The 13,500-nt window shown below is 38.8% G+C and overlaps 2 protein-coding genes and 1 long non-coding RNA gene across 8 annotated transcripts in view; 2 read left to right on the top strand and 1 right to left on the bottom strand.

The window, feature by feature from the left end:
- Positions 1–7,575, top strand: part of LOC111946458 (serine/threonine-protein kinase pim-1-like) — a 46,429-nt gene extending 38,854 nt beyond the window's left edge. The window contains exons 1-11 of one of the 3 annotated variants that reach the window (XM_023949814.2): positions 1,124–1,261; positions 1,377–1,583; positions 2,543–2,758; positions 3,197–3,262; positions 3,375–3,469; positions 3,685–3,732; positions 3,827–4,048; positions 4,706–4,886; positions 4,960–5,130; positions 5,214–6,527; positions 6,644–7,575. In XM_023949814.2, the coding sequence (XP_023805582.1) occupies positions 1,222–1,261; positions 1,377–1,583; positions 2,543–2,758; positions 3,197–3,262; positions 3,375–3,469; positions 3,685–3,732; positions 3,827–4,048; positions 4,706–4,886; positions 4,960–5,130; positions 5,214–5,305 (1,338 nt within the window). In that variant the 5' untranslated portion in view covers positions 1,124–1,221 and the 3' untranslated portion in view covers positions 5,306–6,527; positions 6,644–7,575. Of the gene's footprint in view, positions 1–1,123; positions 1,262–1,376; positions 1,584–2,542; positions 2,759–3,196; positions 3,263–3,374; positions 3,470–3,684; positions 3,733–3,826; positions 4,049–4,705; positions 4,887–4,959; positions 5,131–5,213; positions 6,528–6,643 lie in introns of those variants that run through there. The other 2 variants (XM_078937918.1, XM_078937919.1) reach the window with 2 other exon arrangements.
- LOC101166258 (uncharacterized) overlaps positions 1–13,500 on the bottom strand; it is a 134,941-nt gene that overhangs the window by 73,675 nt on the left and 47,766 nt on the right. The gene's annotated exons all lie outside the window — the stretch shown is intronic.
- LOC111946459 (uncharacterized) lies at positions 10,016–11,316 on the top strand. Its single transcript, XR_002872182.2, has 3 exons — positions 10,016–10,080; positions 11,000–11,064; positions 11,198–11,316. It is a non-coding gene; the product is annotated as an uncharacterized LOC111946459 (long non-coding RNA).

Below are 13,500 nucleotides of genomic sequence, written 5' to 3'. Positions count from 1 at the left end.
TAAATAAAATAAAATAAATAAATAAAATTAAATAAAATAATAAATAAAATAATAAATAATAATAATAATAAATAAGATAAAATTGTGTAGTTGTGTACTTATTTTTTTTAAGTTATGCAAACTTATTCCTGTGGCTTGAAAACTGGTGAGTCATAGTAACTGATGACAATGAAGTTGTCTCAACAGGAAAACATAAGTCATATTTAATGCCAATATTTGATCTGCACAAATGTAATGCTTTTAATTTAACTCTTATCAATTAAATATTTTATGTTATGGAAAAATCTGACTTTTTAGTTAATCAACTGACAATAATTGTGGCAAATAAGTTTTGCTAACTTGTTCGGGTTTACAGCAGCATCACAGCTATAGGAACACATTTCTCACCAATGTTGTGGATTCAAAGACGTGGATTTCAGCTGCTACAACTCTCAAAATGGCCGTTGAGGAGTTAATTGCTATAGCTAACACCCCGATAGTGACGCCTCTCTGGTCTTCCACAGCTTGCTCTGCTAGAACAGCAAGATCTCTCCTGTCTTCCGTGGTTAAAGTGAAAAGACTCGTGGTAAAAACGTGCTCAGAAACTGATCTGAGAGCTGCTGGGCCAAGCGGAACAGCCACCACCTCTGATTGGCTGTTAAAACTGATCTGCACGAGGGGTTTGGTGGACTGGGTGATGCATTCAAGCATTCTAGGACATTTAAAACTTTGTAGATGGAAATAAATTAAAGTTATTAATGGATTTATTTTAAATAAAGAAAATATCCAATAAAAACTCAGTTCACAAGAAAAGCTTCCTATCAACCACTCTGATCAATCCCCTGCCGCTGGATTCCTCTAGGCATTATGGGTAGTGTAGTCAAATCAAGTTCATGACAGCTTTTTTTGCTTTATGCACGATATAATTTGTTGGACCTCTGGGTCTGAAAAATACAATACAAATGTTGTAAAATCAAATTTTTCACAAATGTTTTAGTATTTTTCAGATTGTATTGATTCATATGTAAGCACCAAAAAGTAAACTAATGCTAAAGTTCCATGCCGTGTAACTTAGCAACAGACTGTGACATCACTGATATCACAGAGCCCCACTTTATAAGTTGCTTAGCAATACGGTTAAACCACAACACTCTACGATCTCCAAAGTAAAGCACACATTTTGAGACTAAGGAAAGACTTTCCGATATCCTCAAGATTTTGTGTAATAAACGAGGAACGATCATGGACAAAGACTCTGCCATGGACAATCCAAAACATACTGGTAAATGAGAGTCCCGGCAAAACTTTTAGTTACACGTTTGCTTCGTAAAGATGCCAAAGTTTGGTTTTTGTGTTTCTATGATACTATTTAAACTCCTCCTGCTTTTCCCAACAAGTCGAGAGGAAGACCAGCCCTGACAATAAGAAAAGGAAGAAAAAAGGGACGTTCCCGGTGCCAAGTGAGACTCCTGACTCTGAGACTTCACAACCATCAACCAGCACCCAAGACAACACCCCAGTGAGAAAACTAAAAAGAAAGAAACAGGAAGACAAAGAGGAAGAAGAAATAATAGAGCCAAAGAAGGTGAAAACTCCTCTGAGAGGTAAATAAACTGACACAGACCCCAAACAACACAGAATAGGTCTTATTCTAATTTATTTTTAAAGGACATGTCATTAATAATTTGACAGTACAGTGCTACAAAAAGAAATTCAAAGTCAGAAATGAAAAAAATAAAACTAGCATGACGAATTAAAAACTACCAGATCGTCACACTCCTTTCAAAAGTTGAGTTGCTGGTATTTTTAAGTCTGCTTTGTAAGTCGTAGGAGTAAGTTTGTGGGCCTCAAAGCTCATGACAGCAGTCGACTGTCAAAAGAAAGACTGAAGTCCTAAATTTGTTTGTAAAATGGCTCTGAAGCTGAATGCAAACACTCCACCCAAATAAATGTCTCTATTATGATGGATTTTTATCAACATTATGCATTTCCTGAGCTATAACACTGGTTTACAATCGTCCAAACCTTTAACGTACATTTCACAACAGTACATATGTAATAAAATCACATTTTTTCCAAAATGTTTTATCCTGAAGTGTCTTTCAGAATGTGTCAATTTAAACATAAACACTAAAAAAGAAGCCAAAGTCACATGCTGTGTAACTTAGCAACAGTTCATGACATCAGTGATATCAGGCAGCCCTTTTTTCAAAGTTGCTTAGCAACACTCTTTGACAACAAAAAGAGAAAAGTAAAGCGCGAACAACTAAGGAAACATTTTTGTTACTCAAGTTTTTGTGTAATAAACAACAAATGAAGGTTCTGCCAAGGACAAACCAAAATATAGTGGGAAATGAGAGTCCCGGCCAAACCTTTAGTTACACATTTGCTTCCCAACGATGACAAACTTTGGTTTTTGTGTTTTTGTGACAACATCTCAACTCATTTATCAAATAAAAACCCCCAACACATTGATATACTTGATGTGAACTCAAGCAGTAAACTGTGAAGATTTAAAATAAATGTTCTTTACTAATTAAGCTGTTTTGTTGTTGATCTTCAGATGATGGACAAACCAAAAACGCTGAGAGGAAGTCTTTCCCTACAAAGAAGAAACAGAAGAAAAAACATCTAAACCATGAACCCATTGAGTCTTCTGCATCTGAGCCTTCACAACCCTCTACCAGCACCCAAGACAACACCCAAGTGACAACACTAAAGAGGAAAAGACAGGAGGAAGAAATAACAGAGCTGAAGAAGAGGAAAACAACTCTAAAAGGTAAATAAGACACACAGACTCCATGGTTTTCCGGAGGGACAAGAAAAAAAATGAAAAATAAAACTGTCATAACAAATTAAGGACTAGAAAAGAATCATTCTCCTCTCAGACTATCTCAAAACGTAAAAACCAGTTGCCTTTGTTTTAAAGTCTGCTTTAACTGCAAACACTGCAACCAAATGAATGTCTCTATTTTTCATCAACATATTTTACATTTCCTAAGCACTCACACTAATTAAAAAAAACGTTTTAATTGTTACAATCAAAGCAAGCGTCTGGGGTTCAACTTTTCTAAGGTTGCTTCTTAAAATTCACATCCGTTTTTTAAAAATACATATTTAAAAAACACCTAAATACAGTTTTGCCTCTAAGTTTTAGCACAAAGGGGTAGTAGAGGTGTAAAAAAGAAAAAGAAAACCCTTTTCTTGTCATTTTCAGGTTCCAGTTCCAGTGACGCCGAACAAACTGCAACATCCTCACAGAAAACTGAGATTACCGATAAAGGTCTGATGATTGTATAACATTTCCCTTTTGATTATACAGCTACTTTCTGTTTAATAATATAATTTTCAATCATAAATGAACTAATGATGCATTTCTGTTTTGTTGTGTTCAGATAAATTTAAAGCCAAATATGTGGAAAAACATCAATTTGCTGAAGGAGGTTATGGATCCATATATGCTGGCTTTCGTAAATCTGACAACCTACCAGTAAGTGTTTTGTATGCAGCTACAGTAAATGAGCTACAGACTTTTTATAAAACCAGGAGAAAAGTACTTGGATACATTCATTTATAATCAGACTGTTGATGTTTGTGGTTTCCATGGTCTGAATGAAAATAGATTTTGATGGAGGGGAAATCTAAATCAGTTTGTCTCCTGTCAGTCATCTCACAGTCAGAAATGCTCTTGTTTGTGTCTTGCAGGTAGCCGTCAAGCACATTTTAAAATCTATAATCCCACATAAAAAACTGGTAAGTTGCTTGAGCCAACTTCTTCTGAGTATCTCTGCTCTAAATGGGTATCTGTCCTTCTCTTCCTCATGCTCTCTTTGTTTTGATTCTGCAGGATGATGGCAATGGAAAAATGGTTCCTTCTGAAGTGGCCATTATGTTAAAATTACGAGATGAATCCATTCATTCAGATGGAAAAGCAGCGCCAGTAGCCCTGTTGGACTGGTATGACATCGGCAGAGAAATCCTCCTGGTCATGGAGAGACCAATCCCTTGTGAGGACCTCTTTCATTACATTGATACCAAAGGAGGCACACTGGAAGAAGAAGAAGCCAAGGTAGGCCCGTGTGCAGTCTGTGTTGGTTTGAGATGTTCTGTCTGTTTCTGCAGAAACTTCCTGAAGCTGAAATGTTTATTCAATGCAACCTTGTTTCATAAAGTGGTTAAGTGTTTGATGCAGAAGCAAAAGTAGCTTTCAGCAGGTTCAGAACATTAGAAAGAAGAGTACTTCTAAAGCTACATGTACACTGGACATGTGATGCGTGGTCAAGAACCTGCTAAACGCGGCTTCTTCAACACGCATTTAGCCCATGGTGTTCACACTGGCTTCTTCGCTTTTAGAGGCTTGGTGCAAAATGTTGAAGCGGTGCAAATCTCTCGATTTGGGCACAAAATGTCAACTTTTGTGAATTGGGGGGGGGGTGTCATTCATCCTTCACAACTAAATCTGAGTCCCCGAATGGTCAAAATTCAACCTGGTTTGACTTGCAGCACATGTTCAATGGCCGTGCGTTTTGTACGTGGAGCTTGAAAACGGCCATAAAAACGTGCACAGCGAAAGTTTTAAAGGTGAAGGCCCAAAACGCACATTTACATAGACTTTTCATTGGAGGTGAACCTGAACGCATCCTGACGAGGCCGGCGTGAATGCTGTTCTAGAAGGAGGCTTGTGCTTTGCTGCCTCAGCTTATTACTTCTTTTTTATCTCTTTCAGATCATAATGACACAGCTCATTCACACAGCCATAGACCTTGAGGACAGAAGTATCTTCCACCAAGACATCAAAACTGAAAACATCCTCATTCAAAGCCACTCAAATACACCACAAGCTCGTCTTATAGACTTTGGAGTGAGCTGCCTGGCAGAAAAGGATTCCATCCTTAGAGAATTTTCAGGTAGAAGATCTCCATCAACATATAAAAACATGTCAAATGAAGATGAATATGACTAATGTTTATTTTTTTCCAGGAACTCCTATAAATGCCCCCCCAGAAGCCTTTAAAGGTTTTTGTAGCCCAGGATCAACCACAGTGTGGCAGCTTGGGGTGGTTCTGTATGAAACCCTCCATTACCGCGGCGATTTTTCAACAATGGATTTTCTCGAAGGGGATCTGATGATTGACAGTGAACTGTCAGAAGGTAAGAAATCATCTTTCTCTGCATGGATGCTTGGCCTCTGACCTTATCTGACCTTAATCTTTACTTTACTTTACTTTCTCCAGAGTGCCAAGACTTTTTCAAAGCATGTTTGAATACTTCTGAAGAACAGCGCCCCTACCTGCAAGATCTCCTCCACCATCCATGGCTCAGATAAAAGAAAAAGAAAACACTCAGACACACACACACATACACACACACACACACACACACACACAGGGACAGAGAACTCAAAAGTCTAAAATTTTAAATAAGCTTAAAATTTCAGCAAAAATCTTAAACCTAAATTGACCTTAGAATAAATATGTAAAGGAAAATGATGAATACTAAAGTTTAGCTGCAAATAGGGGCAGACGATGGCAATATTATAAAATGAAAGTTTTTACTCTTAGTGCCACATAGGCAGATTTAAAATTGGAATTGGTTTTAAAACTTGCATTTCCCATGATTACTAGTGTTTACCAACACTTTTGTTAAAGTACCTCAAACTTGCACGATACACTCCTTTTCTTTCAGTCTTCTTTTGGTTGGATGTTTGGAAACACGGCACTAGGCAACGTTAAGAAACAGAACGTTGTTAAAAGAAACGTAGTACAGTATAATTGAAAATCCAGATGGGGTAAAGATACTAGAATTAGTTAAAGGAAAACTGGATAAAGGCTCCTCACTCGCATTAAATGTCTTCTGGGTTCTTTGTCCACTGATTGTGCTAATGCTGACTCTCACGGAAAGATCTGCCTCGTTTTCCTTGTTGCAGTGACCAGGACTCGTCGGTGTTGCAGTGACCAGGACTCGTCGGTGTTGCTGTGACCAGGACTCGTCGGTGTTGCTGTGACGAGGACTCGTCGGTGTTGCTGTGACCAGGACTCGTCGGTGTTGCAGTGACCAGGACTCGTCGGTGTTGCAGTGACCAGGACTCGTCGGTGTTGCAGTGACCAGGACTCGTCGGTGTTGCAGTGACCAGGACTCGTCGGTGTTGCCGTGACCAGGACTCGTCGGTGTTGCCGTGACCAGGACTCGTCGGTGTTGCCGTGACCAGGACTCGTCGGTGTTGCCGTGACCAGGACTCGTCGGTGTTGCCGTGACCAGGACTCGTCGGTGTTGCCGTGACCAGGACTCGTCGGTGTTGCCGTGACCAGGACTCGTCGGTGTTGCCGTGACCAGGACTCGTCGGTGTTGCCGTGACCAGGACTCGTCGGTGTTGCCGTGACCAGGACTCGTCGGTGTTGCCGTGACCAGGACTCGTCGGTGTTGCAGTGACCAGGACTCGTCGGTGTTGCCGTGACCAGGACTCGTCGGTGTTGCTGTGACCTTCGTGGATGCCGTGTGCAGATCTCCTCCAGAGAGAGTTGGCAGGACCGTCTGAGTCTCACATTTTGGTGAGTTGTTATCCTAAACAATCACTACAGTATGTAAAAAAAGTAAATGTACCCAAAAAGCTCTATATATTTCAGCAGTGTCCTTTCCTAACATGCTGTTCTTCTCTTTTCAACAGGACTCCTTGGCGTGGTGGTGGTGGTGCTGGTGGGGGGGTTGTTACAGTGTGCTGCTAGCACACTTTTTCTGCAGCTCCTTTAACCCCCCTGCCTTTCCCGAGGGTTCTCCCTAAACTCACATTGGCCTTCAAGGGAGTCCGACCTCATCTTCATGGAGAGCTTGGCAGGAGAGGAGCGTGCTCCACCCAAACCAGGTGGATTTCATTGGCATAAAGAATAACATAAAAACTAGGAGGGGACGTGCAAAAACCAGACAAGGCTTTTTAATTCATCTTTAAAAACGTAAAATTAGAAGCTCAAAAAACAAAAATCGTTTTAATTAGAAGCGTACCTAAGTCTAACAAGGTTGCATAGTGTTTAAGGAACTAAAAGATGTTGGGAGGGGGTTGGAGACCACCTCCATTTATTGCAGATCTGACTATTTTCCCAAAACAAGCAATAGAAACCACAGTGTTAGATTCCAAATGAGCTTCTACATGAGGGTGGTAGGAAATCAGCTAATTTTACAAAGTCTTTGTATTTTTATTCAGAACAGATCTCAAATAATAAAAGAATATTGGACATAACTGAGATCAAATGAGGATTCAAATTGCTAAGCACAGAAAAACGCATTAGGAAGGGGCTACCAACCCAAACTGAATTCAGGGGGAAAGAAACTTAGGGACAATCAATATTTTCTGTAGTTAAAACAAAAACACAGATCTGGTTCCGTTACACGTGTGTGGGTTTTATCCGGGCCTTTTGGCCATCTCCCACATCTTAAAGACGTGTCTCAAAACAAAATTTGCATACCGAAACGTAGCTTTTTTTGATAAATTGACTTGGTCTTCTAAAGCAAAAACAGTGAATTAAAAAGCATTTGCACGTCCCCTCACTGGTTTTTCAAATTTGGCTTTACAATTGATGAAATAAAGGAAGTAAAATTGGAAAATGTGTCATGTTTTTTGTTATTGTTGTCTTTCTTTTTTTTTGGTCAAACAGAAACTAAAAAACAAGGTCTAATAATGTTCCAACAATAAATGAAAAAGTTATGTTTTTTGTTTTTACAAACGAAGGTAACAGTATTTTAAAGCTTCTTTAACCGTTTCTTGAATTACCAGCAATTGTGTTTGAAATAAACTTGAATGAGTTTGTTAGTAGTGACAAATGGCAGTAAGAATAAATATTACACTTTGTGTTTAAAAAGAAAATTCTAGGATTCTACACAGTGAAGAAAAGCCTAGTGGCAGTTTTTGAAAATTGTCCAATATTTTGTAAAAACAATTGCATTAAATCTTCCATTAACTTTTTAAATTCTTTAACAGTAACTAACTAGAGCAACAAAAACTGAACTTCAAACTTATGGAGAACATTGCTGCAATGCAATGCAAGACAGTTAATATGCTGGAAGAATGTTCCTACAAGTTTAAGCATTTGGTAAGGTTGTTGGAAATAATGACGAGTATTTGGTTTTTCACCACAGACAACTGAAATGCAGGTTTGACGAGATCAGGTTATGCAGAAAAACTAGTTTTGCATAAGAAATGAGGTCTCAGTCACTAGGGTTGGAACTGAGCTGCTGACAGTATAAATGATGTAATAATTATGTTTTGAGACATTTGAAAAAATGAATCTTGATCAGGTCCCAACCTTCCTTTGAACTGAAGTCCAACATGAAGTAGGTTAAAAGTCTTCAACCACAAAGATCCTCCTGCTTCAAAAACTGAGTGAATTAGGGCAAAGTTCAGCTCTGAAATAAAAAAGGAGGGTAATGACCTCTAAACATAACACTGTTTCAATAGAAATAAAAGTGCCTTTCCTAAAAGACAAGAAAAGGTTAAATGTGCCAAGAAAGGAGACGTGGAACCGAACGGAGTAGACGTGGAACCGCATGGAGTAGACGTGGAACCGCATGGAGGAGACGTGGAACCGCACGGAGGAGACGTGGAACCGAACGGAGGAGACGTGGAACCGAACGGAGGAGACGTGGAACCGCATGGAGGAGACGAGGAACTGCATGGAGGAGACGAGGAACCGAATGGAGGAAACGAGGAACCGTGCGGAGAAGACGTGTTGCATCTGTGAAGTAGCGAAATCGTGAAAAGTAAACCGCGTAATAGCGAGGGATCACTGTACATTCTAATTCAAGATTTCTTACATTAATATTTACATGACAACACTTGTGTATAATGTTTGTTGTTACTTTTTAACCATTCTACGTTAAAAAAACAATCAGTGAAGTAATAACTTGCTTTTCTAAAAAAATCATACTACTCTTTAAAGACACACTTTATGTTTTTGGTGTTTTTAACATGTTCTTGTGGCCTTTTTCTAATGACTAATTACATATACAAAGAAAATTAAACCTACATTTTTATTTCTGAGTATTTCTTTAATCAAATTGCTGTGAATCAAGAGCAGATGATAAAATAGTGTCTGAACAACGTAGAAAATCTGCTGGACAGGCCACGAGATCCCGGCTTCACTCTGCTCTGCAACAGGGAGGGGAATGGAAGTGGGCTTGCTCCATGCCAACAGTCCCACCCACAACTCAAATTTCTAATGATCTAATGCAGTGTTTTTCAACCTTTTTTGAGCCACGGCACACAATAACCTTGAAAAAAATCCTAAGGCATACCAGCATACAAAAATTACAAAAAATAAAAGGAGAAACTCATAGTCTGTATCTACAGTCCCTCTGCAATCTCACATGCATTTCGGTGATAATTGTGTCAGAAAAACCTACAATTTAGCACTTGTTTTTTCTAAAAGATGTAATAAACGTTAAGGTAGAAGATTTAAAAACTGTTTGATGTGTGCTCGTGGTCTCAAGACTTCTAGCAAGAAGACTCATTGTGCGCTGAGATGCTGCAACTTAACCCAATGCATCATGGGAGATGTAGTGCGCAAACGGCCAGAGATCGCTTCTCTGAGTTTCATTGTTTTGTTCACTTGTTCTACGGTCTGACACCGGATTCTGTTGAAAGATCTGTGTTAAATATAAATTTTCACTCAACTCAACACGTTTTCCAAAGTTTCTGAGGTTAAAATCGCCGAATTTGAGTGTTGCGCGATCACAGAAGGAGCTCAATCTCCGGGAGAGGCTCTGAAGCGCTGTGCCTCATGTCTGACTGCAGGGCTCAATGTTAACAGAGACGTGCGCTGAAAACGCTGCTGTAGGCCCGCAGAAAAGTTGATATTAACCATTGTTTCTCTATTGTGCAAGTGAATGTGATTTTTTGTAAATTGAAAAATGTGCAATAAAGTTTATTGGGGGAAAAAAAGGCCCCCAGAAAAGCCTTTAGGTGAGGCAAGCCTCACCAGCAGGGGGCAGACGTGAGCTGACAGCTGCTTTGTAGCTACACTGGTGCCGCAGAAGAAGACTAAGAACGTCTTTCTCATTTGAGAGGGAGAAACTCATAAAATAAAGGAAAAAATCGGTGCACGGATACAAAAAGTAAGGCCAAACATGTTTTTCAATGTTTCTTTTTTTAAAATAACTTCGGAGTAGGTAAAAAAAATGTAAGTAAAATAATTTATTTATTTTTATGATCATTTTCACAGACAATATTTGATAACTGATTAAAGCTCCAGAATTTGAAGTTATAAAAATACCAGAATAGTTACTGATGTGTGCTGAACACACCTGACCTGTATACTTCAATTTGTTTCCAGTATATATGAATAATTTATACACAAGAGTGTTCTATCCGATGTCTAAAGAAATATTCTGTGGAGGACAAATATGCTCTTGTGTGTATTTTATAACTGTAGCTGCTGTTGGATGAAACTTGGTGAAATATTCAGTTCTTTCATTGTAAATCTGACTCCAGAGGAATCAGTGCCTCACCAGTCATCAACCTCACCGCACGTCACTGAAAGACATACAACAAAAATGAAAAAGCAGTCTTTCAGTGCTGAACTGTCTTTTTGTGGCCTCATTCTAACTCCTCTCATCTTGCTTGTCACTGCTGGCTAATTAACATATGAGCAGGAACCCTGCAGGGGGAGGAGGGGGGAAATCTGACCCATGCAGCAGGCCTGACTTCAAGAGGCTGTTGGATAAAAGATGAAAAAAAAGTCTTCAAATTCACCAGTTCATTTTAAAATTCTGAAAATATTCAGGGACAATTTGGACACGCACAGCTATATGCATTGTGGTCTATATTCGTCAATGTAGTGAGCATTGATGCATACTGTTTTTTTGCAGAGACTTCTGGGAAATTTCTATGACAGTCCATTTTGGAATTGTAGATTTGGACAGCACTACAAAATGGAGAACGCGCTGTATAGTGATGAGGGTGGTCATTTGGACGCAACCTGGGTTTCTAAGGCACTTTTGGGGTTTTCTCTCTCTTCTTTCCTCCCTCCTGCAGTGATGTCCTGTCCACCGGTTATTGAGCTCCTGAACCTGTGGCCTGCTCTGAAAATAGAGTCAGAGGTAATATGGATCAGCTCTCCTCTTAAAATGAAAATTATGATTCTTACTCATTTGGCATCCAGGTGCTGCTTTATACATGTGTGTGAGAGATTTTTTCACTTATAATTGAAGTCTGTTGTTGCGTTTTATTCAGGTGTATGCAGAGTTTCAGGGGATTACAAATCAGAACCTGCACAACACTTTTTATGAACTTGACCATCATCTTCCTGGTCAACTTATGACCATATGACCACTAATGACCACTTATGACCACTAATGACCACTTATGACCATATGACCACTTATGACCCTATGACCACTTATGACCCTATGACCACTTATGACCACTTATGACCAGAGAAAAGGCATCAAAAACTGGGGGGACTGCAGGTTAATCTGGCAGAAATTAAAAAAATCACGATGAGCAGGTAAATTAATTATTTGACATCTCAAGTTTATCCAGTTTGTTTTTTTATGTAAACGGGAAATCCAGGACATTCACACCAAGCGCACTACTGTTCTTCACGCCCTGCCTGTTTATCTGCATGAGGATGTCTCTGGAGATTTTAAAACTTGCACAGTGAGTTCCTTTAAGTTCCTCCTACTGTTTATTACGTAAATGGTTCATCAAACTGCTAACGTCATTTTGTTTAGTCTATACAGTTTTCATAAGTGGTCTGTTTTATTTGGTGTCGCTAAGATCTTCAGAATGACAAACTTGAACAGTATTACTTCATTAGCTTAATATGTTTCACTGCATTTAGATTCTCTGGTAAGTTGATTGATTTGTGTGTAGAACAGGTGTTTTCTGTTTATCACTATAGAGGTATTGGATTTTAACAGGACTTTCTTAAATCAAGTTGCACTGTATTTTCTGTAGATTCGATTATGATTGGCATCTCTCTTTTTCTTTTTTTTAATTCATTCAGGATGAGTCTGATGAGCCAGAGCTTGATGGTGTCGCAGTGGGGCTTCTTACTGTCAGCAACGACCATCACACAAGTCCAGTGCACTACGAGCCTGTGGAAATCTCTGTTGTGATTGAAAGTGATGAAGTGGTCAGCCTCCCCAGATTCTGTGATGCCTTCGTGGTAATGTTTGGACTCATCTATGCAATGCACCTCAAATATCCCAAAGCACTGACCAACACGTTTACTCAAGAGATTTGACTTGGTCTAGACGGTAAACTACCATCCAGGTTGCAGACCCTCAAAAATGACTTGATGATACATCTGTAAAGCTAAGTTGAAATAAGGAGGCATAACGCATTATAACAGACTATAGTTATCTCCCTTTGTCTAAACTGCCTCAAAAATATTGCACTATATACTCTGCATTTGTTCAGGCAGTAGGTTCAAAGTTCACTGTCTTTTATCAAGTAACACAAATGTTTAGCTTGTTTTGACGTTGTTTTTAAGTGTAATTAATAAAAATGATGAATTTTATTTATATGGCGCCTTTCTAGACGCCCAAGGTCGCCTCACAGATAGAAAACAATAGAATACCATTAAAAAAAAAGACACATTAGTTAAAAACTAAATTTTCTTTAATTTCAACATTGCACAGAAGGTAGTGAGCAAATAATATTGTTAGGCAGATGTTTATGACGTAACGCTTTATTTAAGTTACCGTTACTCAATGATTTTTGGGTAATCATTGGCCCAAAAATGTTTAGGTTTTGAAATTCATGGTTTTGAGTTTACTGACTCAAAGAATTTGATTACTCCTGTGCAAGAAGGGAACTTATAAAGATTAAGTTTTGTTAAGATAAAATTGTGTAGTTGTGTACTTATTTTTTTAAGTTATGCAAACTTATTCCTGTGGCTTGAAAACTGAAAACTGGTGAGTCATAGTAACTGATGACAATGAAGTTGTCTCAACAGGAAAACATAAGTCATATTTAATGCCAATATTTGATCTGCACAAATGTAATGCTTTTAATTTAACTCTTATCAATTAAATCTTTTATGTTATGGAAAAATCTGACTTTTTAGTTAATCAACTGACAATAATTGTGGCAAATGAGTTTTGCTAACTTGTTCGGGTTTACAGCAGCATCACAGCTACAGGAACACATTTCTCACCAATGTTGTGGATTCAAAGACGTGGATTTCAGCTGCTACAACTCTCAAAATGGCCGTTGAGGAGTTAATTGCTATAGCTAACACCCCGATAGTGACGCCTCTCTGGTCTTCCACAGCTTGCTCTGCTAGAACAGCAAGATCTCTCCTGTCTTCCGTGGTTAAAGTGAAAAGACTTGTGGTAAAAACGTGCTCAGAAACTGATCTGAGAGCTGCTGGGCCAAGCGGAACAGCCACCACCTCTGATTGGCTGTTAAAACTGATCTGCATGAGGGGTTTGGTGGACTGGGTGATGCATTCAAGCATTCTAGGACATTTAAAACTTTGTAGATGGAAATAAATTAAAGTTATTAATGGATTTATTTTAAATAAAGAA

The sequence above is a fragment of the Oryzias latipes genome, chromosome 19 (genome assembly GCF_053564925.1).
Source record: "Oryzias latipes strain Hd-rR chromosome 19, Olatipes_Hd-rR_3.1".
NCBI lineage: Eukaryota > Metazoa > Chordata > Actinopteri > Beloniformes > Adrianichthyidae > Oryzias > Oryzias latipes.
The sequence above is the reverse complement of the archived record's forward strand: the minus strand, read 5'-3'. Positions and strand labels throughout refer to the sequence as shown.